Here is a 16,123-nt window from a genome sequence, read left to right on the forward strand (position 1 = left end):
GTGAACTTAGCAAGTTTGCGGCTGTATTCTAAGACTTGCCTGTCTAATCCTGTCTCACTGTGCTAGGTGTCAGGGGTCAGTTTAGTGGCAGTAAGCTGAACCTGTGCACTGCAAGTGAGAATTAGGATTGTGGAGACTCTCCTTGTGTCTATCATTCCATCTCTGACCAAGGAGTTTACTGCCACACCCGTTGGTAACCCTTTAGGGTTTTGCTGTTGCCCTTAGCAACAGCATTTCGGGTTCTCTACGTATTAAAACACAACATCTTGCTTTTCCCATCTGAGCAGTTCTAATACAAGGGAGATACCCAGTCCCTTAGCCTCTGGGCTTCTCTGTTCACTTTGTGTGTATTTTGTTACCCTATCACCTTCTGTGTATGTTATGTCATATTCCCCAGTCTGTCTGTAAGTCCATTTGTTTTGCATAACAGTTCAAACACCAGTACATTCCTGCAGGCACTGGAGTGCATAACAGTCCTGACACCAGTACTTTCCTGCAGGCACTGGTGTGCATAACATATTCAGCAGCCTAATACTCCTGTTGAAATTTTGTGGGAATATGGAGCATACCCCTCAAAATACGTTGCAACAGGTGGTCGATCAGGTGCAGGTCCTGACTCGACAATTTAATGATTTGTCCATTAAAATGCACACCTCCCAGGCTGCTGGCGGAGCTCCCGCAGCAGCAGCACCTGCAGGGGTTAAGGAGCCGAAAGTAAATCTTCCGGATCGTTTTTCTGGAGATCGCTCGCAGTTCTTTTGTTTCAAGGAGAGCTGCAAGCTATACTTCCGGCTTAGGCCTCAGTCTTCTGGGTCGGAGATTCAGCGGGTGGGCATAGTGATTTCCTTGCTACAAGGAGACCCACAGGTCTGGGCATATGGGTTGCAGCCTGACTGTCCGTCGCTTAAAAGTGTTGATGCTTTTTTTACGGCACTGGGCATGTTGTATGATGACCCTGACAAGACGGCCTCAGCCGAGGCTCAGATTTCGATCCTTAAGCAAGGGCGAAGGCCAGTTGAGGTTTACTGTACGGAGTTTCGGAGGTTGGCCCATGATACCCAGTGGAATGACCCAGCCCTGAGACACCAGTACCGAAGAGGTCTTTCTAACCAGATAAAGGACCAACTGGTACAATATCCCTTGCCTGATAGCTTGGATCAGCTCATGCAGTTATCCATCCGGGTGGATAGACGGCTGAGAGAGCGTAGGCTTGAAAGGGAGACTGAGATTTCCTTCCTTCCCAAGGGAACCTCAGACTCTGAGGAATTTTCCGAGGAGCCTATGCAGATTGGGGCTACCCGCCTCTCCTCGCGTGAGAAGACGCGGAGGAGACAGCAGGGGTTGTGTTTGTACTGTGGGAATAAAGGTCATGTGGTAGTATCATGCCCAGAAAAGCCGGAAAACTTCAGGGCCTGAGGGTGATGGGAAATATCCTGTCAGGCCAGAAGTCAGAATTTCCCAAGAAGACTTTTATCATTCCGGTGACCTTGAAGATCCTCAGTCAAACTGTCAAGACTGAGGCCTTTGTGGACAGTGGGGCCGACGGGGTTTTTATGGACCGCCAATTCGCCCTGAAACACTCTGTTCCCTAAGTACCCTTGGCATCGGAAATTGAGATTTGTGGGTTAAACGGGGAACCATTATCCCAAGGTAAAATTACCTCTTGCACTAGCCAGATTTCTTTGTTTATTGGAGCCACACACTCTGAAAAATTGTCCTTTTATGTGACTGTCTGTACTTTTGCCCCATTGGTGTTGGGGTTACCCTGGTTAAGGGCCCACAATCCTCAATTTGACTGGGTCTCTGGGGAGATTCTTAGTTGGGGTACTGATTGTTTCAGGAGTTGCTTGAGCCTTCCAGTCAGGCTCTCGCAGCTAAGTTTGCCAGGATTGCCAGGGTGTTATGCAGATTTTGCGGACGTGTTCTCCAAAAAAGTTGCAGAGGTACTACCTCCCCATCGCCCCTATGACTGTGCCATTGATTTGTTGCCAAATGCTAAGCTTCCCAAGAGCAGGTTGTACTCCCTGTCACGTCCTGAGACTCAGGCTATGGCAGAGTACATTCAGGAGAACTTGGCTAAGGGATTTATCAGACCTTCACAGTCTCCAGTTGGGTCGGGGTTCTTCTTCGTGGGTAAAAAGGATGGTTCGTTGCGACCCTGCATCGACTTCAGGGAATTGAACCGTATCACGATTAAAAACTCATACCCACTGCCTCTCATTTCGGTCTTGTTTGACCAGCTTCGTACTGCCACCATTTTTTCTAAGATTGACCTACGCGGTGCGTACAATCTAATCCGAATAAGAGAGGGGGATGAATGGAAGACTGCCTTTAATACCCACTCAGGGCATTATGAATATTTGGTGATGCCTTTTGGGCTCTGTAATGCCCCGGCAGTCTTCCAGGATTTCATGAATGATGTGCTCAGGGAATATTTGGATAGATTCTTAGTTGTATACTTAGATGACATCCTAATCTTCTCCCATTCCCTGGAGGAACATCGGAAGCATGTACGCTTAGTCCTCCAGAAACTCAGAGACCACCGGCTTGGGGCGAAGCTGGAGAAGTGCGAATTTGAAGTTCAGCAAATCGCATTTCTAGGATATATTATCTCCCCAGAAGGTTTCAAAATGGAGGGTTCCAAGGTACAGGCAGTCCTGGATTGGGTGCAGCCCACTAGTTTGAAGGCGCTTCAGCGTTTCCTGGGCTTTGCGAATTTTTATAGACGATTTATCGCTGGATTTTCGTCTATAGTGGCGCCCTTGGTGGCACTCACTAAGAAAGGGGCGGATGTTGCTCACTGGTCTTGTGAGGCTAAAGCGGCTTTTGCCCGTCTCAAAAGGGCATTTGTTTCGGCCAAGGTGCTGCGACACCCAGATCCAGAGCGTCCTTTTGTGGTGGAGGTGGATGCCTTTGAGATGGGTATTGGGGCAGTGCTTTCTCAGATGGGAGTGTCTGATAATCGCCTTCATCCCTGTGCTTACTTTTCCCGTAAATTTTCGCCTGCCGAGATGAATTATGACGTGGGTAACCGGGAATTGTTGGCTATTAAGGATGCACTCGAGGAGTGGAGACACTGGCTTGAGGGGGCTAAGTTTGTGGTCTCAATTCTCACTGACCATAAGAATCTGGCATATTTAGAGTCAGCGAAGCGTCTCAATGCCAGGCAGGCACGATGGGCTTTGTTTTTTGCTCGCTTTAATTTTTTGATAACATATCGCCCTGGGTCAAAAAACATCAAGGCTGATGCGCTCTCGCGGAGTTTTGCTCCAATCCAGGAGACCACGAGGAGCCGTTGCCCATTGTTTCCCCATCATGTATTAAAGTGGGCATTACCCAGGACCTCTTATCATTAGTCCTTAGAGCACAGGAGCAGGCTCCTCCAGACCTTCCGGTAGGTCTTTTGTTTGTGCCTCCTAGGTTAAGACAGCGAGTGTTCCTGGAATTCCATGCCAAGAAGTCTGCAGGTCACCCGGGTATTGCCAGAACTCGGGAGTTGCTATCTAGGGCGGTGTGGTGGCCCTCGGCGGCTAAGGATGTGGATCAGTGGGTTCGGGCATGTGACATCTGTGCCCGAAATAAGACTCCTAGAGGGGTTCCTGTTGGCCCATTACATCCACTCTCTATCCCATCTAAGCCATGGACCCACATTTCAATGGATTTTGTGGTGGACTTGCCCAAATCCTCGGGGATGACAGCCATCTGGGTTGTCGTGGACAGGTTTTCGAAGATGGCGCACTTCGTTCCACTGGTTGGGCTGCCATCGGCCAGACGCCTGTCTGAATTATTTATGCTGCATGTTGTGCGTCTCCACGGGTTGCCACTTGATGTGGTCTCTGACCGCGGATCCCAGTTTGTGGCCAAATACTGGAGGGCATTTTGTTCCGATCTCCAGATTTCTGTCAGCTTGTCGTCGGGCTACCATCCGCAGTCTAATGGGCAGACTGAAAGGGTGAACCAGTCCTTGGAGCAGTTCCTCAGGTGTTATGTCTCCAAGTGTCAGACTGACTGGGTTGCTCATCTGTCCATGGCGGAGTTTGCCTATAACAACGCGGCTCACTCTGCTACAGGGATCTCTCCATTCCTTTGTGTGTATGGGCATCATCCTAAGGCCAATTCTTTTGACCCCCTGGACTCCACGCCTGGTGGTTCCTCTGTGGTTTCGGTCCTTAGAGGTATTTGGCGGAAAGTGAAGAAAGCCCTTGTGTCTGTGTCATTAGTGACCAAAAGGGTTTTTGATAAGCGGAAAAGACCCTGCAGCTTCAAATTAGGAGACTTCGTCTGGTTGTCTACCAAGAATTTGAAGTTGAGACAGCCATCTCATAAGTTAGGCCCCCGGTTCATCGGCCCTTATAAGATCACCAGGGTTATCAATCCGGTGGCATTTCAGTTAGATCTGCCCCGTTCTTTGGGTATCAATAAAACATTTCATTGTTCCCTTTTAAAACGGGCGATTAGTAATCCTTCTTCCAGTGGAAGACCTTCCCCTCTTCTGATACGTGGCCAGAGGGAGTTTGTTGTTGAAAGGATTCTTGACTCCAAGGTGGTTCGGGGTCGGCTGTCATTTTTGGTGCACTGGAAGGGGTATGGCCCGGAGGAGCGGTCGTGGGTGCGCAGTTGTGATCTTCATGCCCCCAGACTGATACGCTCTTTCTTCTCGCAGTTCCCCGATAAACCCGGTGGTAGGGGTTCTTTGACCCCTCGTCAGAGGGGGGGTACTGTTAGGGTCTCCTGCCCTGTGCTGCCACGTCGTCATGGCAACCGGGAGACAAGTGCTAGCGGAGTGACCTGAGCGCAGCTGATACTCCGGTTCGGGTCTTTTGCTGTGCAGTGGTTATAGGCTCTGTGCATGGCAGGGGATCCGGTGCTGGTTTTTGTGCTCACAGTCTGTGAGGTCTGAGTGGGGCGTGGACAGCACCTGCTTTATAAGGCCTCTTCTCAGGGTAAGCAGATGCTGCTGAATCTTTGTTGGTTAGTCAGTTTCTGAAAGTTAGCCAGTACTGTGTAGCTTTGTATTTGTTTGTTGCTTACTGCAAATAGGCCTGGGGATTTGGTATTACACTCTGCCAATCCAGACCTAGCAGTAAGACTGGAGTCAGTCGTTTAGCTTGCTGGGGTTCTGTTACTACTCTGTGAACTTAGCAAGTTTGCGGCTGTATTCTAAGACTTGCCTGTCTAATCCTGTCTCACTGTGCTAGGTGTCAGGGGCCAGTTTAGCGGCAGTAAGCTGAACCTGTGCACTGCAAGTGAGAATTAGGATTGTGGAGACTCTCCTTGTGTCTATCATTCCATCTCTGACCAAGGAGTTTACTGCCACACCCGTTGGTAACCCTTTAGGGTTTTGCTGTTGCCCTTAGCAACAGCATTTCGGGTTCTCTACGTATTAAAACACAACATCTTGCTTTTCCCATCTGAGCAGTTCTAATACAAGGGAGATACCCAGTCCCTTAGCCTCTGGGCTTCTCTGTTCACTTTGTGTGTATTTTGTTACCCTATCACCTTCTGTGTATGTTATGTCATATTCCCCAGTCTGTCTGTAAGTCCATTTGTTTTGCATAACAGTTCAAACACCAGTACATTCCTGCAGGCACTGGAGTGCATAACAGTCCTGACACCAGTACTTTCCTGCAGGCACTGGTGTGCATAACAATCCCTTACAGCGTCTTTTAAATATGCTGCAGAGTCCCTGATATGACCCAAAGTCAAAAGCACATTATCCTTGTCTAGGGTATCTATCTCAGATGACAAGTTATCTGCCCACTTTTTCAATAGCGATACTCACCCATGCCGAAGCAACGGCAGGCCTGAGTAGCGAACCCGTAGTGACATAAATGTATTTTAGTGTATTTTCCTGCTTATGATCCGCAGGATCCTTTAGGGCTGCTGTTTCAGGAGACGGAAGCGCCACCTTTTTGGATAGACGCGATAGAGCTTTGTCCACCGTGGGGGTTGACTCCCACTTTTCCCTGTCCCCAAAAGGAAACGGATATTCCACTGGAATTCTTTTGGGAACCTGTACCTTCTTATCAGGATTTTCCCAAGCCTTTTCAAAAAGCGCTTCCAGTTCATGAGAGGGAGGAAACGTTACCTCAGGTTTCTTCCCTTTATATATACAGACCCTAGTATCAGGAACAGCAGGGTCCTCTGTTATATGCAACACTTCTTTTATTGCCACATATACTGAATGCTATTAGCCAGTTTTGGATTCAATCTGGCATCACTATAGTCGACACTGGAATCAGAGTCCGTGTCGGTATCTGTTTCTGCTATCTGGGTAAAAGCACGTTTCTGTGACCCCGAAGGGGTCTGGGCTTGTGACAAAGCATCCTCCATAGATTTTCTGCATGTCTGGTTCTTAGACTTGTATTGATCAAACCTCTTTGACAACCGAGTCATATTTGCATTCAAAACACTCAACATATTTACCCAATCATCCATCGGCCGTGCTGACACGGTCATTCTCACAGTCTTTTCTGTCCCCACTCCAGCCTCCTCCTGGGAAGAGCACTCTGCCTCAGACATGTCGACACACACATACCAACACCCACAACCACACTGGGGCTATAGGAGACAGACCCACAACAAAGCCTGTTAGAGAGACACAGAGGGAGTTCTGCCAGCTCACAACCCAGCGCCTATCCCGGTATTGAAGTGAGTAAAAAGACTGCCCAGACCTGTTAGCGCTATCTCCTATATATTTGCTCAAATCTGTGACTCTGTGCCCGTAACGCTGGGCGGAGTCACAGCGGTGGGCGGAGTCACAGAGCCCACCCACCACATGTGCAGCAAGTCTCTGCTCCTGCTGCCTGTCCATGTCACACCCCTTCTCCCCCCCCCCCCCCAGCAAATCTAGCTAACCAGCCACGGCGCGCGAACAACAACTGCTGCCCCCGGCATACACATTAGGAGGGACGGGTGGCGCAGGAGAAGGCTCTCATAGCCCTCCCTGCCCCGCGTACACAGACCCGCCGCCTCCTCCGCACACATTCCGCTGTCAGGAGCCGAGTGCTGCAGTGACGTCATCTCCTGCAGCACTCTCCTCCAGTCACACAGCCGGCACACACACTCCAGTCTCCGGGGGCTGCCAGCATCTACAGGCAAGCTGGAAACACCCCCGGAGCGAGAGAGAAAAGACCCGCGAGGCCACGCCCCTTTTACTCTAGGCCATGCCCCCATTTCGCCGTGCGAGGGGGGGGGGCCCTGGGGGAGGAAATGTCATAGTACAGACGCCTCTGGATACTGAACTATTCACAGCCTGCAGCAGCCACCCACAGCCCCAACGGTGAGTCCCTCAGCCCATCCTAGCCACTGTATGTCTGGTCACCACTTTACACAACTCCACCCCCTCCACTACTTCCCCCCTTTCTTCATCAGCTTCCTCACTGGGGACCCTCCCTACCGCCCCGCGTCTCTGTATCCCCTCCCTACCGCCCCGCGTCTCTCTGTCCCCTCTCTACCGCCCCGCGTCTCTCTATCCCCTCCCAACCGCCCCGCGTCTCTTTCCCCTACCTACCGCCCCGCGTCTCTCTATCCCCTCCCAACCGCCCCACGTCTCTCTGTCCCCTCCCTACCGCCCGCGTCTCTCTGTCCCCTCCCTACCGCCCCGCGTCTGTCCCCTCCCTACCGCCCCGCGTCTCCCTGTCCCTTCCCTACCGCCCCGCGTCTCTCTGTCCCCTCCCTACCGCCCGCGTCTCTCTGTCCCCTCCCAACCGCCCCGCGTCTCTTTCCCCTCCCTACCGCCCCGCGTCTCTCTATCCCCTCCCAACCGCCCCGCGTCTCTGTCCCCTCCCTACCGCCCCGCGTCTCTCTATCCCCTCCCTACCGCCCCGCGCCTCTCTATCCCCTCCCAACCGCCCCGCGTCTCTTTCCCCTCCCTACCGCCCCGCGTCTCTCTATCCCCTCCCAACCGCCCCGCGTCTCTGTCCCCTCCCTACCGCCCGCGTCTCTCTGTCCCCTCCCTACCGCCCCGCGTCTCTGTCCCCTCCCTACCGCCCCGCATCTCCGTCCCCTCCCTACCGCCCCGCGTCTCCCTGTCCCCTCCCTACCGCCCGCGTCTCTCTCTCCCCTCCCAACCGCCCCACGTCTCTGTCCCCTCCCTACCGCCCCGCGTCTCCCTGTCCGCTCCCTACCGGCCGCGTCTCTCTGTCCCCTCCCTACCGCCCCGCGTCTCTCTATCCCCTCCCAACCGCCCCGTGTCTCTCTGTACCCTTCCTACCGCCCGCGTCTCTCTGTCCCCTCCCTACCGCCCCGCGTCTCTATATCCCCTCCCTACCGCCCCGCCTCTACCACCTCGCGTCTCTCTGTCCCTTCCCTACCGCCCCACATCTCTGTTTCCACTCCCTACCGTCCCGCGTCTCTCTGTCCCCTCCCTACCGCCCTGCATCTCTCTGTCCCATCCCTACCGCCCCGTGTTTCTCTGTCCCCTCCCTATCGCCCCACGTCTTTGTATCCACTCCCTACCACCCTGCGTCTCTCTATCCCCTCCCTAACGCCCCGCGTCTCTTTCCCCTCCCTACCGCCCCGCGTCTCTCTTTCCCCTCCCTACCGCCCCGCTGTATCCCCTCCCTAAGGCCCCATGTCTCTGTATCCCCTCCTCCCTACGCCTCTGTATCCCCGCCTTACCGCCCCGCTTCTCTCTATCCCCTCCCTACCGCCCTGCGTTTCTCTATCCCCTCCCTACCGCCCGCGTCTCTGTATCCCCTCCCTACCGCCCCGCGTCTCTGTATCCCCTCCCTACCACCCCGCGTCTCTGTATCCCCTCCCTATCGCCCCGCGTCTCTCTATACCCTCCCTACCGCCCCGCATCTCTGTATCCCCTCCCTACCGCCCCGCGTCTCTGTATCCCCTCCCTACCGCCCTGCGTCTCTGTCCCCTCCGTACCGCCCCGCGTCTCTGTATCCTCTCCCTACCGCCCTGCGTCTCTGTATCCTCTCCCTACCCGTCTGCGTCCCATACACGGTCCATACCACCGGCTCCTTGATACCTCCCTGACAAACCCTCATTAGGAGGACAGGAGCCATATCCCCCTGCGGTGCCCCCCATAGTTACCGGTATATTGGTGATGCTCCGCTGTGCCGCCTCCTCCCTATCCCTCACTCGGCAAGCGCAGGGCGCAAGCCCAGCACCCAGCACATGACCGTGCTGTCAATGCCCATTGGCCCTGGGAGCAGCACCAGCCTGCGCACCCTCCTCCTACTGCACCTGAGGGGGGCACGCACATAGCGCATGCAGAGGGGACTGGTGCAGCTGCGGCCGCGGCGAGACATTGCGTGCGCAACATGTCCGCGTTGCTACACCTGAAGGATGGTACGGTGTAGAGAGGACACAGCTGCCTCTGTTCCGCATTGTACCAGCACTCCTCTCTGTGTCTAATGACACCATATACCTCTTCATGCGGGTATGTGTATATCACATACATCCTTATCCGTGTCCTATATATTGTTACACATACAATCATATAGTTATAGGTCCTGCACCCACCCCCCACCTGCTTCCACCTCCCCCTCCACCCGCAGCATCTACATACTCCCTGCCTCATCCGCCCCCCACCCCCACCCCCGCTACTTTCTGTACATCGTGCCCTGCAGGCACCGTTAACGCCGTCGCAAGGGCCTACACCCCCTTCACCATCTCAAGCCCTTTCATCGTGCAATATTTGACCACTGACAAACCTAGGAATGCAGGTAATACTCATACAAATATTGAACCCCAGCAAGGCGTGCAGGGGTTAAGGGGGCGTAGCCCCTTTCGACGGTGTGAAGAGCGCCTGTAGGGCGCGATGAATCGCCTAGTATATATATAATAGTGCTATCAATTAGCACCAAATCACTTGTACCCCCCCCACCATTTTGCACCGTTACTTGCACAGCAGTGTGGAGGTCAGGGCCAGCGTCCCTGCAGCTTCTGTGAAGAGAAAATGGCGCTGGTCAGAGCTGTGTGGGCTAAGCCCCTCCCACTACATGGCACGCTTCAGTCCCCCTTAAATTTATATTGGTGGGGGTCCCTTAACTAGTGCCGGGGCACTGTTTTATCTTATACCAGTGCTGTTTGAGGTTTTCATGCTGCCCAGGGCGCCCCCGCTGCGCCCTGCAGTGTCGTGTTATGTGTGGGAGCATGGCGCGCTGCGCGGTACCTCAAACGCGTCTTCTGCCATCACTGGTTTTCTGATCTTCTCATACTCACCCAGCTTCTGGTTCTGTGAGGGGGATGACGGCACGGCTCCGGGAACAAGCAGCTAGGCGCACCAAGTGATCGAACCCTCTGGAGCTAATGGTGTCCAGTAGCCTAAGAAGCAGAGCCTTTAAATAAGAAGTAGCTCTGACTTCTCTCCCCGCAGTCCCACGATGCAGGGAGCCTGTAGCCAGCAGGTCTCTCTGAAAATAAAAAACCTAACAAAAGTATTTTTCCGAGAAACTCAGTAGAGCTCCTTAGTGTGTGACCAGTCTCTCTGGGCACAGAATCTAACTGGAGTCTGGAGGAGGGGCATAGAGGGAGGAGCCAGTTCACACCCATTTAAAGTCTTAAAGTGCCCATGTCTCCTGCGGATCCCTTCTATACCCCATGGTTCTTGAAGCATCCCCAGCATCCTCTAGGACGTATGAGAAAATCAGAGGGTCAGCGAGATGTTATGAAGCCAATGTATCATTTTATATTTGCTGCTAAATTCCCAAAATCAACTGTACCTCCCAAATGTAAGTAGAAGGGACTGCAGCAGGTATCTTCCATACCTTCATACATGTACATCTCCAGGCAAGGGTCAAATACAACACTAATTCTCCTATAAGTAAAAAACAGAAACTTTGAACAAACATAACTTATTTTAAACATAAATATACACACACACACACACACACACACACACACACACACACACACACACACACACACACACAGCAGAAGGGATTATGGAAATCAGAGGAAATCACATGATGTAATTGCAGCTTCCTGACAGGCCATCGCCCCCACTCCACATAAATGCACTGATATAAAATGTCTGCCACTATTTATTTACACAGAGAGACCCCCCCCCCCCCATAATGTCACCCCACTATTCTAATGAGCTGTTAAAGTCAGACATAGCCAAAATCACAAGTACATATAGTCACTATTGGTGGTTCTGGGCTCCGGCCAGTTCAAGGGAAATCGCACAGTCACAATGGCAGCGTGTGTACCCACCTTTACACACCAGACGGGATATTTATACACAGCAACACTGATATTATGTGGACACAAAAGTAACAATACAAGTGTCACATTAACAGGAAATTGTTTCTGTCACCACAGCGACAATTATCTGATAATAATTAAATGCACAGATAAATAAAAAGACTCAATGGAAATCTTTTGTTTTTATATAACTTTATTTCATATCTTTATTACACATTTTTGTCTATATTTCAAACTTCAAAAATACTTTACTCTGTGCACATGGATAAAATATCCTTTAAAGCACAGAAACAATTCAGGTTATGTTTTAGTATTGCAGGTAAGTAAAACAGATACATATCAGGAGAGCCAAAAGCCTATGGGGGTCATTCAGACCCAGCCGCAACAGCGGCCCGCAGCAGTTTGCTGGTGGTGGCAAAATGCACGTGCCGAAGCCACGCAAACACATTGTGGTCGCATCCCTGAGGGGTGAACGCGGGCGGGCCGGGACCATTTTCCGGTGGCTGGGTGATGTCACATCTGCATTCATCTCTGATTAATCCCCTATAAGCTTCCAGAGTGCACCTCATATCTCATCTTTTCCAAGTTACTTCAAATGATATGAGATCGGTAGCAGCACTACTTACAGGATTATTATACAGAACACACATAAAGGCTGACACAGCAAATAACACTAAATTATCACATACAAGGGATTCATTAGAAATAAGGAAGCAGAATCATCATTAAGTCTAATTATCAATTGGTTCTGTGCGGGACCCATACACCTCTTTACTGCCTCCAGCAGCCCCTGGTACTGCACTGCGGACAACCACCCTGTCTCCCCCTCTGACACTTCAGCACTGCTTGGGGACAAGATTACCCACATAGACACTGCCTCCAGCAGCCCCGCTACTGTACTATTGCCACCCACCCTGTATCCCCACTTCTGCCACCCACCATCCCCCCCACTACTGCTACCCATCCTGTCTCCCCCCACTACTGCCACCCGCCCTGTCTCCCCTTACTACTGCCACCCACCCTCTCTCCCCAACTACTGCCATCAGTCCTGTCTCCCCCTCTGACACCTTAGTGCTGCTTGAGGATAAGATTGCTCACACAGACACTGCCTCCTGCCACCGCCCTGTGTCCTCCCTCTGCCACCTCAATGCTGATTAGTGCAATAGTACCCAGACAGTGCCTCCGGCAGCCCCTGCTACAGCAATAGTGCCACCCATCCTGTTTCCCCCCTGACATCTCAGCACTGCTTGGGGTTTCTTGGTACTGCTGGCAACAGTCTTTCATCTGCAGATGGAAGAAAACAAGCAGAGCAGTAAGGAGGCAGAAGCTGCTTCTGGTACCTGTGACTCTGGTCACATAGGGCTGGGATAGTCAGTAAGCAGATTATGTAGTAGTCGCCATTTTACAGGCAGCCGGTGGAGGGAGCAGAGAATGGGTGTTATGTGGCAGGAACGGGCTGATTAGGTAACATCCTGGCTGATGCATTCTGTACAAGCTACAAGTGGTGCAATTCTTTTGCTGGGAGACCCAGGTAGAGAATATTAGTGGCCTATGTGTGATGATACAAATGCATGCATGACTGTAGGTAGATCTTCTGAGGGCATTAAGTGCTGGAGTCTGGCTATGTTCCTCAGATGAGGATCTGATTGTGGCTGATACCTGATGTCTAAGTGTCACTCCACCATCCAGGACACCAAGATTCCTCACAGGATAAGCATTTTGTAACTCTGAACCCCCAAGTGTAAGTCTGGTTGGTAGGCAAAGCTGAGCTGTAGCCCTGCCCATTGTTGGTGAGCTTCTATCATATGGACCTGTTTCACCAGGATTGAGTCACAGCCAACTGGCATCACCCACACCTGGAGCTCAGCTAGACATTTAGGATTGGTATTGGGTTCTCAGTACCCAGAGCAAAAGACAGGTCATCGGCATAGCAGTGGTAAACGAGGACATGACGTCTGATTGTTTCACCCTGCGGTAGCATGTATATTGCAAAAAGCATGTGAGATAGGATAAGAACCTTGAAGAACGTTACACGGCAGTAATAAGTATACTCAAGAAGAATGAAATCGTACCTCACTTGAGCTTATTTCTCAAAACATGGAAATGGCTTCTCACCTGTGTGACTTCGCTGATGTGTAACAAGTTGTGATTTCTGTGAAAAACATTTCCCACACTCAGAGCAAGAAAATGGTTTCTCACCTGTGTGAATTCTCTGATGTCTAACAAGATATAATTTATTAATAAAACATTTCCTACATTCAGAACAGGAAAATGGCTTATCACCTGTGTGACTTCTCTGATGTCTATCAAGAGCTGATTTCTGGGTAAAGCATTTCCCACACTCACAGCAAGAAAATGGCTTCTCACCTGTGTGAATTCTCTGATGTTTAACAAGATCCGATTTGTGTGAAAAACATTTCCCACACTCCGAACATGGAAATGGATTCTCACCTGTGTGACTTCTCTGATGTGTAACAAGATTTGATTTCCAGGTAAAACTTTTCCCGCACTCAGAGCAAGAAAATGGCTTCTCACCTGTGTGAATTCTCTGATGTTTATCAAGATCTGATTTGTATGCAAAACATTTCCCACACTCAGAACATGGAAATGGCTTCTCACCTGTGTGACTTCTCTGATGTGTAACAAGTTTTGATTTCACGGTAAAACATTTTCCGCACTCAGAGCAAGAAAATGGCTTCTCACCTGTGTGACTTCTCTGATGTCTAACAAGGTGTGAGTTCTGTAAAAAACATTTCCCACACTCAGAGCAAGAAAATGGCTTCTCACCTGTGTGACTTCTCTGATGTATAACAAGAGCTGATTTGTATGTAAAACATTTCCCACACTCAGAACATGGAAATGGCCTCTCATCTGCCTTAGCTGGTTGATGGGTAATAAGATTTGTGCTGTGTGTAAAACATTTGGCATCTATAGAACAGGGAAACACTGTATCTACTGTCAGAGCTGTAACAGATGCTCCAATATCAGAGTGATCAGGAGAACATTCACCAGGATCAGAGGGATCAGCTGATAGAGCTGGATGTATAATTGGGGTAATGGGGTTAGCTCCTGGAGAATCCTGTATACTGTCATTATCTCTTATGTCACAATCCGGGGATAACATTAGATGTCCTTCTGAGATATTCCTGCTTGTGTGTCCATCTGCTGGAAATAAAACACATTATGGAAATGTGACATTTTCTGTAACAATATTAATCTTGCAAACAATAGGAGAAGACAACTTTCTGGGACACTTAATTGTAAATGTGTGTGTATATTAAAACATAACTTTTAATGAAGGAATTATAATATTGTGTCTCAGGCTATCATTGTGTCCACCCTCCTGAGAACACTCACAATAACAAATGTACTATTATAATAAGACTTAGATATATCTCTCTCTTGTACTGGTAACTAACCATGAAGTATAAATGGAGATGTAATCACTCTCCAAGTCCTATGTCAGCACCAATGTAAAACAATGGATGGGGAACATATCGTATGAATTGGAGATTCTAGATGAACAATAACATCAGTCATATGAGCTGATGGATCAGAGAAATGTCTCCTAACATTACTCCTGGAAGCATTGGTAAGGTAGCATTCCTTTATGTGTGTGCTCATATGCTGGTAAGCCCGTACATGTGTTACTCACCCTTATATAAGGTATATTGCTATAACAGAGTAGGTGTGAAAATAGGATTTTAATTACCTACCGGTAAATCTTTTTCTCGTAGTCCGTAGAGGATGCTTGGGTCCATATTGGTAACATGGGGTGTAGATGGGTCCACCAGGAGCCATTGGCACTTTAAGAGTTTAACAGTGTGGACGGGCTCCTCTCTCTATGCCCCTCCTACAAGACTCCGTCTATAAACTGTGCCCGAGGAGACAAAATACTTAGAGAGAAGGAAATACACAGATCGTGGAGAGATTCATACCAGCTCACACAACAAGGCAAATCCGTCCAATATGCCGGACAAACTCAGCAACAGCTGAAACAGTACTGAAACAGTAAAGAACGCAGAACTTACCTAGGAACCAGGCAGTACTGAACTAAATAACCACTTCAGGATAAAGAAGCACTGGGCGGGCGCCCAGCATCCTCTACGGACTACGAGAAAAGGATTTACCGGTAGGTAATTATAATCTTATTTTCTCTTACGTCCTAGAGGATGCTGGGGTCCATATTAGTACCATGGGGATGTACCAAAGCTCCCAGAACGAGAGGGAGAGCGGGCAGGCTCCTGCAGAACTGCTTGACCACACTTGAGGTCATCAGAGGCCAAAGTATCGAACTTGTAAAACTTAGCAAACATGTTCGATCCAGACCTAGTAGCTGCTCGGCAAAGCTATAAAGCTGAGACACCCCGGGCAGCCGCCCAGGAAGAACCTACCTTCTGAGTAGAGTGGGTCTCAACAGATTTTGGACACGGCAATCCTGCCATAGAATATGCATGCTGGATGGTGAACCTGATCCAGCGTGAAATTGACTGCTTAGAAGCAGGACACCCAATTTCCTTTGGATGATAGAGGACAAACAGAGAGTCAGACCTTCTGTGACGAGCCGTCCTCTTCACATAAATCTTCAAAGCCCTCACAACATCCAAAGCCTTTGAAGAAATTGAGGAGTCAGTAGCCACTGGCACCACAATAGGTTGGTTGATATAAAAAGCCGACACAACCGTAGGAAGGAACTGTTGATGAGTCCTGAGTTCCGCAGTATCTTCATGGAGACCAGATAGGGACTTTTACAGGACAAAGCCCCCAATTCCGACACACATTGAGCTGAAGCCAAGGCCAACAAAGTGACCACCTTCCACGTGAGAAACTTGATTTCAGCCTCCTAAAGAGGCTCAAACCAATCCGATTCGCAGGAACTGCAACACCACATCAAGATCCCAGTGTGTTATTGGCGCCACAAAGGGAGGATTGGTGTGCAGAACCCCTTTCAAAAAGG

General features: G+C 50.2%; 1 protein-coding gene across 1 annotated transcript in view; it reads right to left on the minus strand.

Moving 5' to 3' along the window:
* LOC135056945 (uncharacterized) overlaps positions 1-16,123 on the minus strand; it is a 904,883-nt gene that overhangs the window by 115,595 nt on the left and 773,165 nt on the right. Inside the window, exon 14 of the mRNA XM_063962726.1 lies at positions 13,264-14,331. Coding sequence (XP_063818796.1) covers positions 13,264-14,331 — 1,068 coding nt within the window. The remainder of the gene's footprint in view (positions 1-13,263; positions 14,332-16,123) is intronic.

Source organism: Pseudophryne corroboree, chromosome 3 (genome assembly GCF_028390025.1).
Source record: "Pseudophryne corroboree isolate aPseCor3 chromosome 3, aPseCor3.hap2, whole genome shotgun sequence".
NCBI classification, from domain to species: domain Eukaryota; kingdom Metazoa; phylum Chordata; class Amphibia; order Anura; family Myobatrachidae; genus Pseudophryne; species Pseudophryne corroboree.